Source organism: Palaemon carinicauda, chromosome 14 (genome assembly GCF_036898095.1).
Source record: "Palaemon carinicauda isolate YSFRI2023 chromosome 14, ASM3689809v2, whole genome shotgun sequence".
NCBI classification, from domain to species: Eukaryota; Metazoa; Arthropoda; class Malacostraca; order Decapoda; family Palaemonidae; genus Palaemon; species Palaemon carinicauda.
In genome coordinates this window covers 14,712,260-14,726,435 of record NC_090738.1, presented here as the reverse complement: position 1 = coordinate 14,726,435, position 14,176 = coordinate 14,712,260, and the positions used below count along the sequence as shown (strand labels likewise).

Here is a 14,176-nt window from a genome sequence, read left to right as displayed (position 1 = left end):
TTTCCTTTTTCATTAAAAAAAAAAAAAAAACAATGGCCAAAATATAGAGGAAAATAACACAAAGATTTTTTTCAAAAACTCAATATGATGTTCACTTTACAAATAATAATACTAATAATAAGAGAAGTTTCTAATGTCATCATTACACCTTTGAAATTACCCAATGATATCACAAATACAGTGATGTGACATAGTTCATCTCAGCCTCTCCTTCAGGTACTTGAGGAACGAACCAATGGAATGAAGATGGCGGTCAAGGGAGGTCTTGGAATGAAGAGGTCAGTGAATTGCGTGCGTGTGTATGCATGAAGATGTGAAGGATGCAGAAGAAATAAAGGAGGGGAAGCGGGAGAGAAAAACAAGAGGAAACGCTTCCAGAATTGAATAAGCAACAAGTACTCTTTTTGTCTGAGAGAGAGAGAGAGAGAGAGAGAGAGAGAGAGAGAGAGAGAGAGAGAGAGAGAGAGAGAGAGAGAGAGAGAGAGTTGACGAAAGGAGGTTGAGAGGATGGTATAGTGGCGCGTCTCTAGGGAATGATAATACGATACAACCAAAGGCGAGACTTTCCAAAGTCGCTTGGTCGTATCGAAGATATAAAAAAAGAGAGCAACAACACTTGTGACGAGGACGTGTATTATCGCAAATACGACAGCTGCGTTATTGATAATGAAGGCGATGTGACTTTCGTCGAATGATAACGGCTTCGGGCAGCTCTGAAAGACGCTCTCACGACTGGCCGGAGAATAATCATTGTAAAAAAGTAAGAAACAGAAATCGCTCGCTCCCACAGGGACTTGGAACAACACCCAACATTCTAAGGTACAGTTGGCAACAGCCAACAACTGTTAAAACTAGCAGGGTGCGTTCTGGCCCATATACAATCAACTTTTTTGGCATTGTTAACGGAAAACAAAAATATATCTGAATGCACAACTAAAGGGAGCTCGCTCTCCGCGGGGCACAGCTGAGAGTTGAGGAGTCCTGATGCTCGAGGACTGGAATGATATACCCGAAACCAAAATGAGTTTGGCGAATAAAGAGAAGAATTAGCGGAAGAAAAGTTTTAGTGAAAAAAGATAAAGAAAATGAAATTAAGAGAAATGACGATTCTATTTTGACAAAAGTGGATGATGCTGATCAATTACCTGTAATGAACGAAATGGAATGATGATGGGTGACGTGAATTGTAAAATATACAGTATATCTGACAACGTGGCTATTTAATATATATATATATTTTAAAAAAATACCTATGCTGTATAGCGACTGCCAAAGCCAAACCTTGGGCTTGGCAGCATCAATCTGTTTACCAACACGTTATCTGAACTACTCACTAAATAAAAAACAAAAAACTATTAATGATAAACGTTGGTTCCTTAACTACAAAATGACACCAGTGCGTTTTCATTTATATACATATCAAAGGTGATAATCCCTTCCTTTAATATTCGAAGAAAATTCAGAAGCTTAGGAACTCCCTAAGAGCAGTGACTCCACTTTTGCAGTCACCTGTGAAAATGAAACCCTTAAAATATAACTCTAGATTACAATTCTTTCCTCCCTACGTGTCTCTAGCGGGTTGGCATCCTCTTAGGCTCATTTCAATCTACGGGATCACCTACAGATAAAACTGGCACTATAAAATAATTAGGGGAAAAGAAATATAGAGTTGAGGATCATAAAAACTAGTGATTTTCATTATCATGTTCCCATGTGTGAAAGGTTTGAAAATGTCGTTGTTAATGGTAATTCAATTCGTTTGTGCATTTGGAAGTGTTCGGTGGGAGATAGACAAGATAATAAGAAGTTCTAAAAGACGACAGCGGATTTAAAACACTAGAAAACTACCAGGTTCCCAAATAACATCGATCCCTAGCGTGGACTGGCGTTTTAAAGTTGGTGGGTTCAGACGAAGCCAGGGTTCTCTCTAGCTGTCATTGCGCTGCTGACGTCGCCATAGAATCTTTTCGCCTGAGAAAGGCAATTTCAGTTTTCCTCTATTTGTACGGACATGGAGCGGAAAAAAAAAAAAAGTTTGCTTGCAGTTCACCTCATTCCACCCTTCAAACACACTGCACACATTAGCTAATCACTTGCGTTTTACGCATCTGGGACTTCGCACCTGAGATAATCGCATAGACTACTAGGATATCTAGAAACGCCCTGATCAATAGTCTTTAAGTGAAGGAGAAAGGAGGGTTGAGCTAATGGTCAATAACCGGTCTCATAAAAAAAAAGAAAAAAAAAAGAAAAAAAAAATCCTCCGTCAGCCATAAAAATTGAACCATAGTCAAATTCCTTCAATTTGTATTTCAAGCTGGCATTTTTGAGCTTGAAGACCCGGAGGATAACCTAATAACGCTGTTCATTAGTGGAGAAGAGCTTGCAATTTAAACCCTAGCTATTCTAAATTGACTATGCTGGGATCTTCCTCTACCCATGTCCGTACGTCATCATAACATCGACGAGCTAATAGGAATTCGGTTTTCATGACGAACCCTCGTCCTTTAGAATCACCTAGCTTCAAAACGTGGAGATTTGTACTAAAAGAAAATAACAAAAAGGGTATCTGGCCCTTTCCCGTAGATCCGTCTAAAGCCTATTAACCCTGTAGAAACAAATCCAAAATTTCCACTTAGCAAAAGTCTACTTTTCCTAATAATCTTCATGAGCGGCAGTATTCTATGCTATTCTAAAGAATACGAGTGGATAGAATTCACGTAACTATTCTTTAACTAAAGAATAAATATGCGAAGTTTTTACATTGTATATGGTTGTTTCGTATTCAGTGGGACATCCAGAAGAAAAAACATTATTATTCAGTTAATGATGACATGTTTGACTGAAGATCTCTTCGATGGAATCTGAAAACTTGGGCATCGATGACCTTCGTCGTTGCCACGGCAGTTTAATATCAATCAGTTGAATGGAAAAATGGACAAATTTAAATCAAAAGACATTTCCTGAATCTTTGATGAGCTGCCTCTACCGTAGTGGTAATAGTAATAATGATCGTTAATTAAAAACGCGACTAGAACAAAAATGATCATGCCATCAGCAACCATGCTCATAATTACGTCTGGATTGATACTTACTGAAACTGTGTATATTTCTATATGTGTATTGTGTGCTGTATGGTTACATGTGTAGTTCTTTGGCTGTAAACAGGTGTACTTTAGACATCAACAGGTAAGAAAAGCTTTCTTTTCCATCTAATCTAATTTCACTAACTTCATTGTGCATTTCTAATATTTTAGTTACATTCTGGCTGCCCTAAAAGGGGATGAACAATACAGAATTTTCTTCTTCGATCTAACAACGTAATATAATTTTTTCATCTCGTACTCAAATAGCAAAAATAGTCAGAAAATGTAATTTGCATTGGTAGTGAAATTCGAATATATTTTCTTTAACAAATAGCTCCCCGTTGGCAACAACATTGAGCCAATAAGGTGCGAATAGACAAGAGAATTGCTGCTGAAGTTAAGGGGAAATCAATAATCCTTCGCTGCATAACTGAAATCCAAGTCGACAGCCATATCCATCTCTCCAATAACGGAATAATAACCACCACAGAGTCTGGGCAATTCACATAAATACCGTGCTTCTGTTTCTCAAGAAGAGGACCTAGAGTAGGAGGAGAAGACTAGGCCTATCCCTGTCTCAGAAGTTGACGGATACCGTCCTCTGTCGAATCGGTTTGGGCGAACCGGTGGGCGAAGTCTGTGTCGAGGAGGTGAGGGTGAGCCATAGGCCGACGCACCTGCTCAGCGATCCCCATCTGCAGAAAAAGGTAAAAAGGGAAATGACATTAGCTAACCTGAGATAAAAAGGAGAATGGCTTGAAATAATTTTATTACGGAAGATTACCTGTATCAAGTTAATAACAGAAGCAGTCTATAGAAGTAAAATGGATTAAATCTGAACACTTGAGTCAGGGAGATAGAGTCGATTCGGTTATTGAATTAATGACTCAATAGTGACGAATTAAGAGACATTATTTTGTTAATTTAATCTATGTAAATTGTCTTAAATCTAATTGAAATCGTCCAGATCCACATAACAATCAGTCATTGTGAAATGAACTAGAAGAGAAATTCCATGAATCAATTCACTTGGATGGTCCAAAAACCTGATTTATGCAGTTAATTAGAATGATGTAATAGCAAAAATTACATTAGAACATCAACACTGAAGACCAAGGAGATAAACTACATTGTATCATGAACTGGTGTTACACAAAGGGGGAATATTCGATAATAAAAGTGGATCAATTAAAAATTAGTTTAATACAATCAAGTATTTTCTATAGACTGCGTTTCATGATCAAAATGTTCATAATTATTTCACGGGATTATCATGAAGCTAAGAATTTCTCAAAAAATCACAATAAAAATGCCTCAAGCTCTTTCTTGTCAGTGTAATATTGACACATCTCTTTTTAGATGTTGAACCAACGGATAATATAAATATAAAACACAAAAAGGTGCTAAGCTAACAAGACATACAGGTTTATTTTCCTTCGTTCGCAAAGTGATAACCCAACTCCCTATTGCTCCACTTTCACAAAAATCGAAGAGGCTAACACCGTGAAAGGTCACCTTATTGACCTAGTTGCTTCCCAAACGCACTCGACCGTAAGAAGCAAAGTTTCCATGAGTCATGCCATTTCAAATGGTCGAAGGCAACACTCCCCCAAGTGATCTATGTGACAACAACTTGTCACGAAAATATCGGTCTCCTGTTATACGAGTTAATTACTGTAACTTCCCTGGGACACCTTACTGTGTATGTGTACGTGGCTTATACGAGCACATGTATACATATACATAAAAATGACTCTATACCTATAAAATTGAATGCCAGACATTTCTGCTTGCTTCAGAGTATCTGAACTGTACAGTTTTGGCAGGGATAAATGCTTTTGGTTGCTCGGTAATGAAAGGGTATGAGGGAATCAACTTTGAAACGAGGCATAAATGTCCATTGCGTAACGTGATGACTCACGCAGTTGCAAAGACCAAAAGTAAATATACAATACAAAAGTGAGAAAATTTAAGAGGAATCAAAGAAGACAAATCTGACATGAGACTGGAGATGGGCCATGCACAAGTGGTTATTAAAACAGTCGAAGCAGATTGACACAACCTTCGTCTCGAACCTCGAGAGTTTTCAAGATTACAAGTCCATCCGGGTCATTGAGAGGGTGGGGGAATGGGGGATGTACAGAGAAGGGTATGAAAAGTGGAGGGATCAATGGAGATTGGGGGAAGGAAGCAGTGCCATGGAGGAGAGGGGTGGGGGGGGGGGGTTGCGAAGATAGAAGGAAATCGGGGGAGAGACGTGGAAGTGATGACTTCCCTCTTGTGGCAGAAAGGCGGAAACGTAGGAACTGCCAGACATGACGCCACCGGTAGGAAGGAGTAATGTTGGAAAACAAACATGAAGGAAAAGTTAAAGGTCAAAGAAGGCGGACCGACCTTTACAAAATGTTTGACATCAAATACCTCGACAACACTCATTGGGTAATAAGCTTGCCTTGAAACGTAAAAGAAGACCGATTCACTTTGCATTATAGTACACACACACACACACACATTACAAGTTTGTGAAAGACATCGACAACATTTACATTTAATGATGCAAATGTCCGTTTTAATTTCGGTATACAAAAAAAATTATGCTTACACACATGTCATCAATTCCGCACCTGACAGAAAATTGAAAAAAAAAAATCTTGTCCTGTCAAATTTCCTTCATTTTTTTTTTTTTCTTCTGCCCCCTTTCTATAACGATACAGGAAAGACAAAAACAATAAAGTACCGATTACAATCATCCAATAACATCCACACAGATAAATACCAAGTCGAAGCTAAATTCCAAGTCTGGGAGCAGACAGGACTTCCTTACCTTGCTGCGTCGCTGAGCTGTCTTGCCCTCTGCCCCTCTCCATATCGGCAATGGACGACCATCTGTTCTGAGTTCTGCCACACTCGGTAAGGCTGTACGATCAACTGTTCAGAGGAAAGTTATACCCTCAATCAGACTCTACTCAATACATTCGTACAGCTCTAGCTCATTTATAAAACAAATTAGGATCAGAATATATTATTCTCAACAGTTCTGCATCTCACGAATTGTATAATCATGTATCATACTTTGTGCAGAGATATTATATGTAAGAAAGATATACGATAAGGGAGGGAAATACCCAAGAACATTGCGTAGTTTTCAAGCATTTTGTGGAACGGACCTTGGCGACTGGTCACTGTCTGGTCCTTAAATCAATCTACTTAATAATCATCAGTCGATATTTGCTGGCGGAAGACACTTATGTATTTCAGCTTTATCGATCGTTTTTTACTACTTGACATTTGTATTTTATTCTTGTCTAGATTTTTCTTAGAACATTTACTATCCCACTCAAATTTTTGTTTAGTGTAATTTCATGTATTCTAGTCTTTAAGAAAACCTCACTTGATGGGGGCAATAAGATTCATAAAGATATTATGTATAATTTGTCATCATCGTGTATATTACTACTAAAGGAAAAACATTAGCAGGGATCCTTCTAAAGTCAGTGAATTTTTAAAGCAAACCATACTGGAAGTAAGAAAATATGATGCTTTAATTCACGAAGCATGTATCTGCCAAGTATGCGATTTATTATCAACAACATCCGTCCGCTAATCGCATGGCTTAACCATATTACTTTATACAAAACTATGAAAATTCATGTGTTTGCAAGTTTTTTCATGAGAGCAACTTAATTTTATGGACTCGGCTATCGTTAATACAATTTCAACACAGGTATAACCTGACTAAAAAGCCAGGTGTACCATAAAGCACTCTGTGATTCATGTACAATCTGCTGAACGAAGTGTACAAAACAGAAAATAACTTGCTATTGAAATACTTTTGCTTATTCGTTCTATAGTAGGATTTTTGTTTTGAGAAAAGGACTTTAGACTTATTTTTGAAGACTAGTATTTCTTAGAGTTACATGGCTTTCGTGTACTGTATGTACAATAACAAAACAGGTTGTGTTTTGTGAAGTCGAGCCAATATCTTTTAAATCAGCAAAAGTTTGACATTAATTCTTAATCAAGAATAGTTTTCAAAACTGAGGGGGCGTTCTGAACAATGGCAGTTTGCCCCGGTAGAATATCTATTTTCTTGTAGCCTAAGCAAGGAGAGAGAGAGAGAGAGAGAGAGAGAGAGAGAGAGAGAGAGAGAGAGAGAGAGAGAGAGAGAGAGAGAGATCATCTTTACCTTTAGGGCTGTTGAAGTAACCTCTCCGGCAGCCAGTGGTGGCTTGTGGACGTCTCGAGAGTTGTTGATCCTTGCAGTGACGCCCTCGGTCCAGTAGTCCTTCAGGGCCTGGCGGACCACTCTCTGACGGCCATCCTTGTCACGAAGGAGATGGGCCATTTCCAGGGTACCCAAGCTGGCAACTGTAAGGAAAATACGGTCTCATTTTAGAGTTTTGACAGTGATTAAAAAATTCCGGTCTACAACATGTGATAAGTGTTTATTTCTAAGTGTAAAATTAAAACGAAGCTAACTAAAACTCATTGCCAAGAATTTATCACTACTGTAGAATTATTATCATTGTTGTTAAAATCATCATTGTTATTAAGCAATTCACCATAAAATACAATTTCCCATAAGTCACCATGAAGGTTAGCCCAAGTGGAAATCATCTCATGGAGCTGTTCGTTTTTTTTCTTATCCCAAATTCAGAAAGAAATGAAAAGGAGAGTTGATTTCCTTCTTCCTTTGCATCCCCACTCCAGTATAGATAACACACTCCTCTTCCCACTCAATTACTTCTGAAGCCGATAGCCATGACTTTGAACACCTGTTGCTATATCCCATTCTTTTTCATGAACTCTTACGGTAGTTCGATAAAGGAGATTGAAGTGGTTGTCTTTAAAAACTTCCTTGGAGCCTTGAGTAATCTATTCAAATGAAGCTTTTTTTCTTTGAATGAATGTTGGAAAAGTTATTGAATGTTGAGAAATTTAATACAAATAGTTTCAATTGTTTTTGTGGAAGAGCGTTTAGTTGGTATTTGCAAGATTCGCATGAATATTTCAGGAAGAGTGAATATATATATATATATATATATATATATATATATATATATATATATATATATATATATATATGTGTGTGTGTGTGTGTGTGTGTGTGCGCTCGCGCGCGCGTGTGTGTGTTTCTATATATATATATATATATATATATATATATATATATATATATATATATATATATATATACATATATATATATATATATATATATATATATATGTATGTGTACATATATATATATATATATATATATATATATATATATATATATATATATATATATATATATATATATACTGTATATATATATGTACACACACACACATATATATATATATATATATATATATATATATATATATATATATATATATATATGTACACACACACACACATATATATATATATATATATATATATATATATATATATATATATATATATATATATATATATATGTACACACATACATACATATATATATATATATATATATATATATATATATATATATATATATATATATATATATATATATATATATATATATATGTACACACACACACATATATATATATATATATATATATATATATATATATATATATATATATATATATATGTATATATATATATATATATATATATATATATATATATATATATATATATATATATATACATACATATAAATGTGTGTTTGCGGGTTGTGTCCACGCGCAGGTGTACTAATTTGCGACGTGGTGGCTTATTTTAGGTAAATGAAGATGCTGCTAGTCAAAGATTATATATGAAAAAAAAAATTTACTTAAGGAAAGGGTTTTAAGATCTAATGAAAATATGGAAGACAGTTGACCTTTTAGAACCTAAACTTCAATAAATTGAAAACTTAAGTCGTATTACAAAATATTAACTCTAAAACCATCTGATTCGTGTTTATGAATATTGATTTTTATTCCTAATGCAAATCATCAAGGGTAGATAAAAATCACTCCGGGTCCTATGCTGTTATAAATCGAGCAGATCTAATAAATTCTTTGCGGAATAATTAAGTTTTCGACAAAATTCCAAGCTAAAAAAAAATGCCGAGTCATCCACTCCTAACACGAGCGGGCTTCGTGATCACCAAAATCACCCTCGTGGACTCCTGCAATAAGGTTGAGGTTACCAAAAAAGTGATGAGAGCTGGTGGATGACGGAGAAGCCTGTGATATACCGTACTCTATACAAGTTTTGATATTTTGCATTATGTTTTTGCTTGTGAAAAAAATAGAAACGTTAAGAGAAATAAACTTAATTTCCATATCTGGGGAACTGGAATAAAGAGAATGAAGGAGAGGAGAAGAGAGACGGAACCGCTTCCAACTGGTTAGATTGCAAGACCAGACTATGCTGTGACAAAAATAAACCTTACATCTACTGTCCTGGTCCTTTCTTTCCCTTTCTCTTTTAGGAAATAGCTGTATATGGTTTAAAAAATTGCTCATTTGATAAACTTCAACCTATAATGTCATTGTTTTAATGTATGGTGAATATCTTTAATATTGTCGAATCTCGCTTTCTCTTTTTTACTCATCATTATCGACTGGACGTGAAACGTTTGATCTGTTCTAGTAACATCTATTCGAAGGTTTCCAATACGTTATATTTATTCCCAAAATATCTTAAAATAAATGTGTATGAAGGGGGAAATCGTGGCAGATCGCGCAAGCAAGGCGTTGCCTATTTCATACGTCTGGCAGGATGCGGTACATTCTGGCGTTGCAACTGTTAAGATGCCGGTTGCTACTTCGAGTTGTCAAACTAAAGTTAAGCCTGTGACTGATATCGAATAGACCTGTTAATCTTTATCAGTAAGAAATAACCGAAAGACTTTCTCGACCCTTTTGAATTAAATGCATGTACCGGTGTCGTTCTTCATAGCCTGGGTCACTGGGTGCACACAAGTTCTTTGTTTTGAGACAATGGACTAATCAACTATTGTTTTTTTATTTATTAATTCGGTAGTTGCTGTTGTTTTGGGCTCTTTTAAAGAAAACGATGTCCACTTTGACTGTTCTTATTACACGAAGTTTCATGAAATTTGCAAAGTTCCGACCCAAAAAAAGAGAAAGAACTCATATCCTATAGATTTTCGATAGAAAACAAAGTTCTGCCGAGGAGTATTTTACTAAAAAATATTTATCTTAAAAAAAGTTGCGTGACAAATCAATTATACTTTAGCACTGTCTATACTTTTAAGATAAGAGAGAGAGAGAGAGAGAGAGAGAGAGAGAGAGAGAGAGAGAGAGAGAGAGAGAGAGAGAGAGAGAGAGAGCGTTATAAACCTGGGCTGGCCTTCCAATGCTTTTGATATTTGTCTGAGAATGAGAGAATATATGAAAGCATCCTTGCAGTTAAGTGTGTTACAGACGTGTGCGTTTCTCTGCAAGGTCAATCAATGCTTGAAGTTTGTTGCAATAGATAAATACGAAAGAGAATGATCCCTGACGCAAAGAGATAGATAAGATCACTTTGCCCATTGGTTAAACGTAATGGAAAGCTAGCAACTTCTTCCCTTTGGCGGGAAACAGCTTCCATTCCAGTCTACAAATGGCTACGTGAGTAATGGCACGTGAGCCAAACAAACTCTCTCCCTTCCTCTTTCTCTCTCACGCACGCCAATCCGAACGGAACGTTGACGCAACATATCAACTAGGCCATGCTCCACAAGGTGGACATGCTTTAATGTGATTGAAGTGAAAGATTTATTTTACGTGGGTGAGAGAGTTTTGTGGGAAAACACGTTGATGTTTGAAAATTAAGCAGAGACATGTAATGTTTTCTGACTACACTTGAAAACAAAAGGGCAATAATATTTAGTAATTTCGCATATGTGTTTCGAGTTCGTGTCATTAGAACATCATTCAGACAGGTAATTTTTCAAAATATTGAAGATGCAGTTTTTTACACTAGAACTGTTGAAGCAAAATTGGGATTCTGTTAATTCATCTCACTGTGCGAGTTTAATGGTCTGTCAAAAAACTAAAGTAGCGTATATAAGTTTTTGTTTACGTTACAAGGGATGGGAAAACCAATGTTTGGGTGATGCAAAGGAATGCGGAAATATTTCAGTTATCACGCACTTGCTATCCTCGAGAAAAGAATTTGTGTTGCAATATCTATTGCCAACTTTAGGGAGTTGTGTTAATATACAATCCAAGCTGTAACTTTGATATTATAAACAGGAAGACTTCATTATTAACAACAATAATAATAACACAATACATTTTGTGTGCTTTTACTGCTGAGCATGAGTATGAAAATATTTTGAAATGGTGAAATGTTTGGGGTTTTGATGCAGCAGCAGCAACAACAACAACAACAACAACAACAACAACAACAACAACAACAACAACAATAATAATAATAATAAGAATAAAAATAAAAATCTGCTGATCATGAATATATAAATATCTGAAATACTGAATTGTTTGATGTTTTACTGCTGCAACAACAACAACAACAACAACAACAATAATAATAATAATGCTATAGTTATGCTATTTGTAAAGAGATAAACAACACCAATAAGCATATTAATAAAAATACTATCGTTATGCTATTTGTAATGAAATAGGCTACAGTACTATACTGTACATGTTACTGTTACTTCCATTACTTTTACTTATACGGGAAGAATGGCCACTTACGTTTATTTTTGGGAAGCACAGCGATGCCCCAGTGGTGGTGAAGCTTGATGTTGAACTCGAGGATGTCCCCCGAACGCACCTGCGACAGGAGCTTCTCGCAATTCTGGCGGGTAAACCAGGGCGTAAGCAGCATGAAGTTGGAGGGCGCCTTCTTTAAGGCCTTGTCTTGCTTCTCCTTCAGCTTCTTGGCGGCCTTCTTGTCGAACACTGGCGAAGGGGGAGTGAGGGGAAGAGGGTCCATCATTTCCTTCTTCTTCAGGAGGCTAAAGTCGGAGAGATTGCCAGTGGATTGTGTCAACCTGGAAGCAGAATTGGCGGCTGCAGCAGCTGCTGCCGAGGATGTGTTGTGCCTACGTGGGGATCCTAGGATGTGGCTGCCACGACACTGCGACGGGAGGCGACACAGACGGTCCGTGCACTCCTTGGGGTCAATGTCTAAACCCTGGTGGTGGCCTTCCTCAGGCAGGTGTTTGTTGGAAGGAGGTGGAAGCGGAGGGAGAGGGTCAAGGAATGGGTCGTCAGCAGCCTGTCTCATTGGTTCCGCCTGGCCACAGCTGGAGCGAGAAAGGTTGTGGATCAGTTGTGAACGCCGGGAGACCAGCTGCCTCTCGAGGGCTTGCGCGTACATCGAACTTACTTGCATCATATTTGCGGTTTGACAAGAACGTTCGCTACAAGTCACAAGGTAAAAAGGATGTCGATGCCGTACTTTTCTTAGCGCACCGTAGCTAAGACTGGCTTATCTCAACCCACTGCTGCCCACTTATACTCGTTTGACAGGATGAGTCGGCGCCAGAACCACTCACTTACTGTGACGTCACGAATCGGGAGTTTTGTGTTCAAAACTGGAGACAGATATCCGCAGACTTTTGCGATAATTATTAGGATAACGGACAATAATTTATTATTAGAGTTAGTGTTCGTTCTATGTCTGACGGCTTTTTGTAAGAATATTATTTTGTTGCAATACTATATTTGACGAGGCCAGGGGAAACCTATGTTTCAGCCGTACAACTTTAAAATGTTACAGATTGTTTTAACTGTTGCCGCTACAGTTATGAAAGTCAAAGAGAGTTTCCCGACGGTATTGTAGCAATTGGCTACGACCTGTGATCGCTTATTTGCCTTAGCAGAGAGCCGTGTTCTCACGGTCTCTCAGGGATGAACGAAATCCGGTAATCAACTGAGAAGAGAAGGGATCTGTCCCCTTGTATATATATAGTGGCATGGCATGTGACTCGGGTCATGGTGCCAGCCGTACGATGTTGCACACGCACTCACGCTCACACACCGGGGTGCCGTCAAGAGTACTTGGCCGGCATCGAATACTTGGCACGCTGCCTCTATGGGTTTAAACCTCATTACTACTTCATTGTCTATCGAAACAGCGTTACGGATGTTTATATGATGTTGTGACGTCATCGAGCAAGTTTTGCATACCATACCCGGCATTCATTGGCAGCGTCTAAATGAAAAGTGAAAGAAATGAATGGACTACAGTGATAAATTAAGAGGGTAGTTTTAAGGCATTCGGTATGTCTAAGATTAGCTTCGTAATCGGCTAGTCACTGGGTAATTAAATTAGTTTAGTTTCTTATAATTCGACTAAATATTCAGTCGCGTGTAAGTTTTTCCCGGATACAGGTAGATTTTAAAAGAAAAAATTACTGAAGTATATTTTTATATGAATTGAACCGATTATTGAAATTGTTTTGTGCTAATTGTAACTAATGCCGTTTTTAATTTTACTCGTATACTGTTAGCAATAATAATTGAATTTTTTTTATATAACAAAAATTCATATAACGTTACGAAAGCCATTAGGCACAGTTGGAATTGCTAAAGTTAAAAATATATATTTAGATAAAACCGTGTAAATTATATATATACATATATATATATATATATATATATATATATATATATATATATATATATATATATATATATAATTTACACGGTTTTATCATATATATATATATATATATATATATATATATATATATATATATATATATACATATATATATATATATATATATATATATATATATATATATATATATATATATATATATATATATATATATAAGGTTAGGACAATTGAACAACATCGTTTTTCCTTATCCCATCGGTTTCATGTTTAAAAAGAAATATGCTTAGAATGAACGTATCTCGCTACCCAGTTTCAATTATTGAATTCAATATTGAAGTCAGGCAAATTGAAGCGAAGTACGACACCGGCATCCTTACTTGTGACGTGAATGGTCTGCGAAGGCAAAAACATTTTCATAGATGATGACAGTAATGGTGGCAAGAATTGACATATCAAAACTAAATATAGAAATGCCCTAAAAATTATATTCAAGAGTAAAAAATGATGATAAT

The 14,176-nt window shown here is 36.5% G+C and overlaps 1 protein-coding gene across 6 annotated transcripts in view; it reads right to left on the bottom strand.

The window, feature by feature from the left end:
• Window positions 1-418: 418 nt before the first annotated feature.
• The window catches only part of l(1)G0469 (lethal (1) G0469), a 153,792-nt gene continuing 140,034 nt past the window's right edge, over window positions 419-14,176 (bottom strand). For 5 of the 6 annotated variants that reach the window (XM_068386834.1, XM_068386831.1, XM_068386835.1 and 2 more), the window contains 4 exons: window positions 11,789-12,342; window positions 7,273-7,454; window positions 5,911-6,014; window positions 419-3,781 (listed from right to left, as the gene is read on the bottom strand). In XM_068386834.1, the coding sequence (XP_068242935.1) occupies window positions 3,664-3,781; window positions 5,911-6,014; window positions 7,273-7,454; window positions 11,789-12,323 (939 nt within the window). In that variant the 5' untranslated portion in view covers window positions 12,324-12,342 and the 3' untranslated portion in view covers window positions 419-3,663. Of the gene's footprint in view, window positions 3,782-5,910; window positions 6,015-7,272; window positions 7,455-11,788; window positions 12,993-14,176 lie in introns of those variants that run through there. The other variant, XM_068386830.1, reaches the window with a different exon arrangement.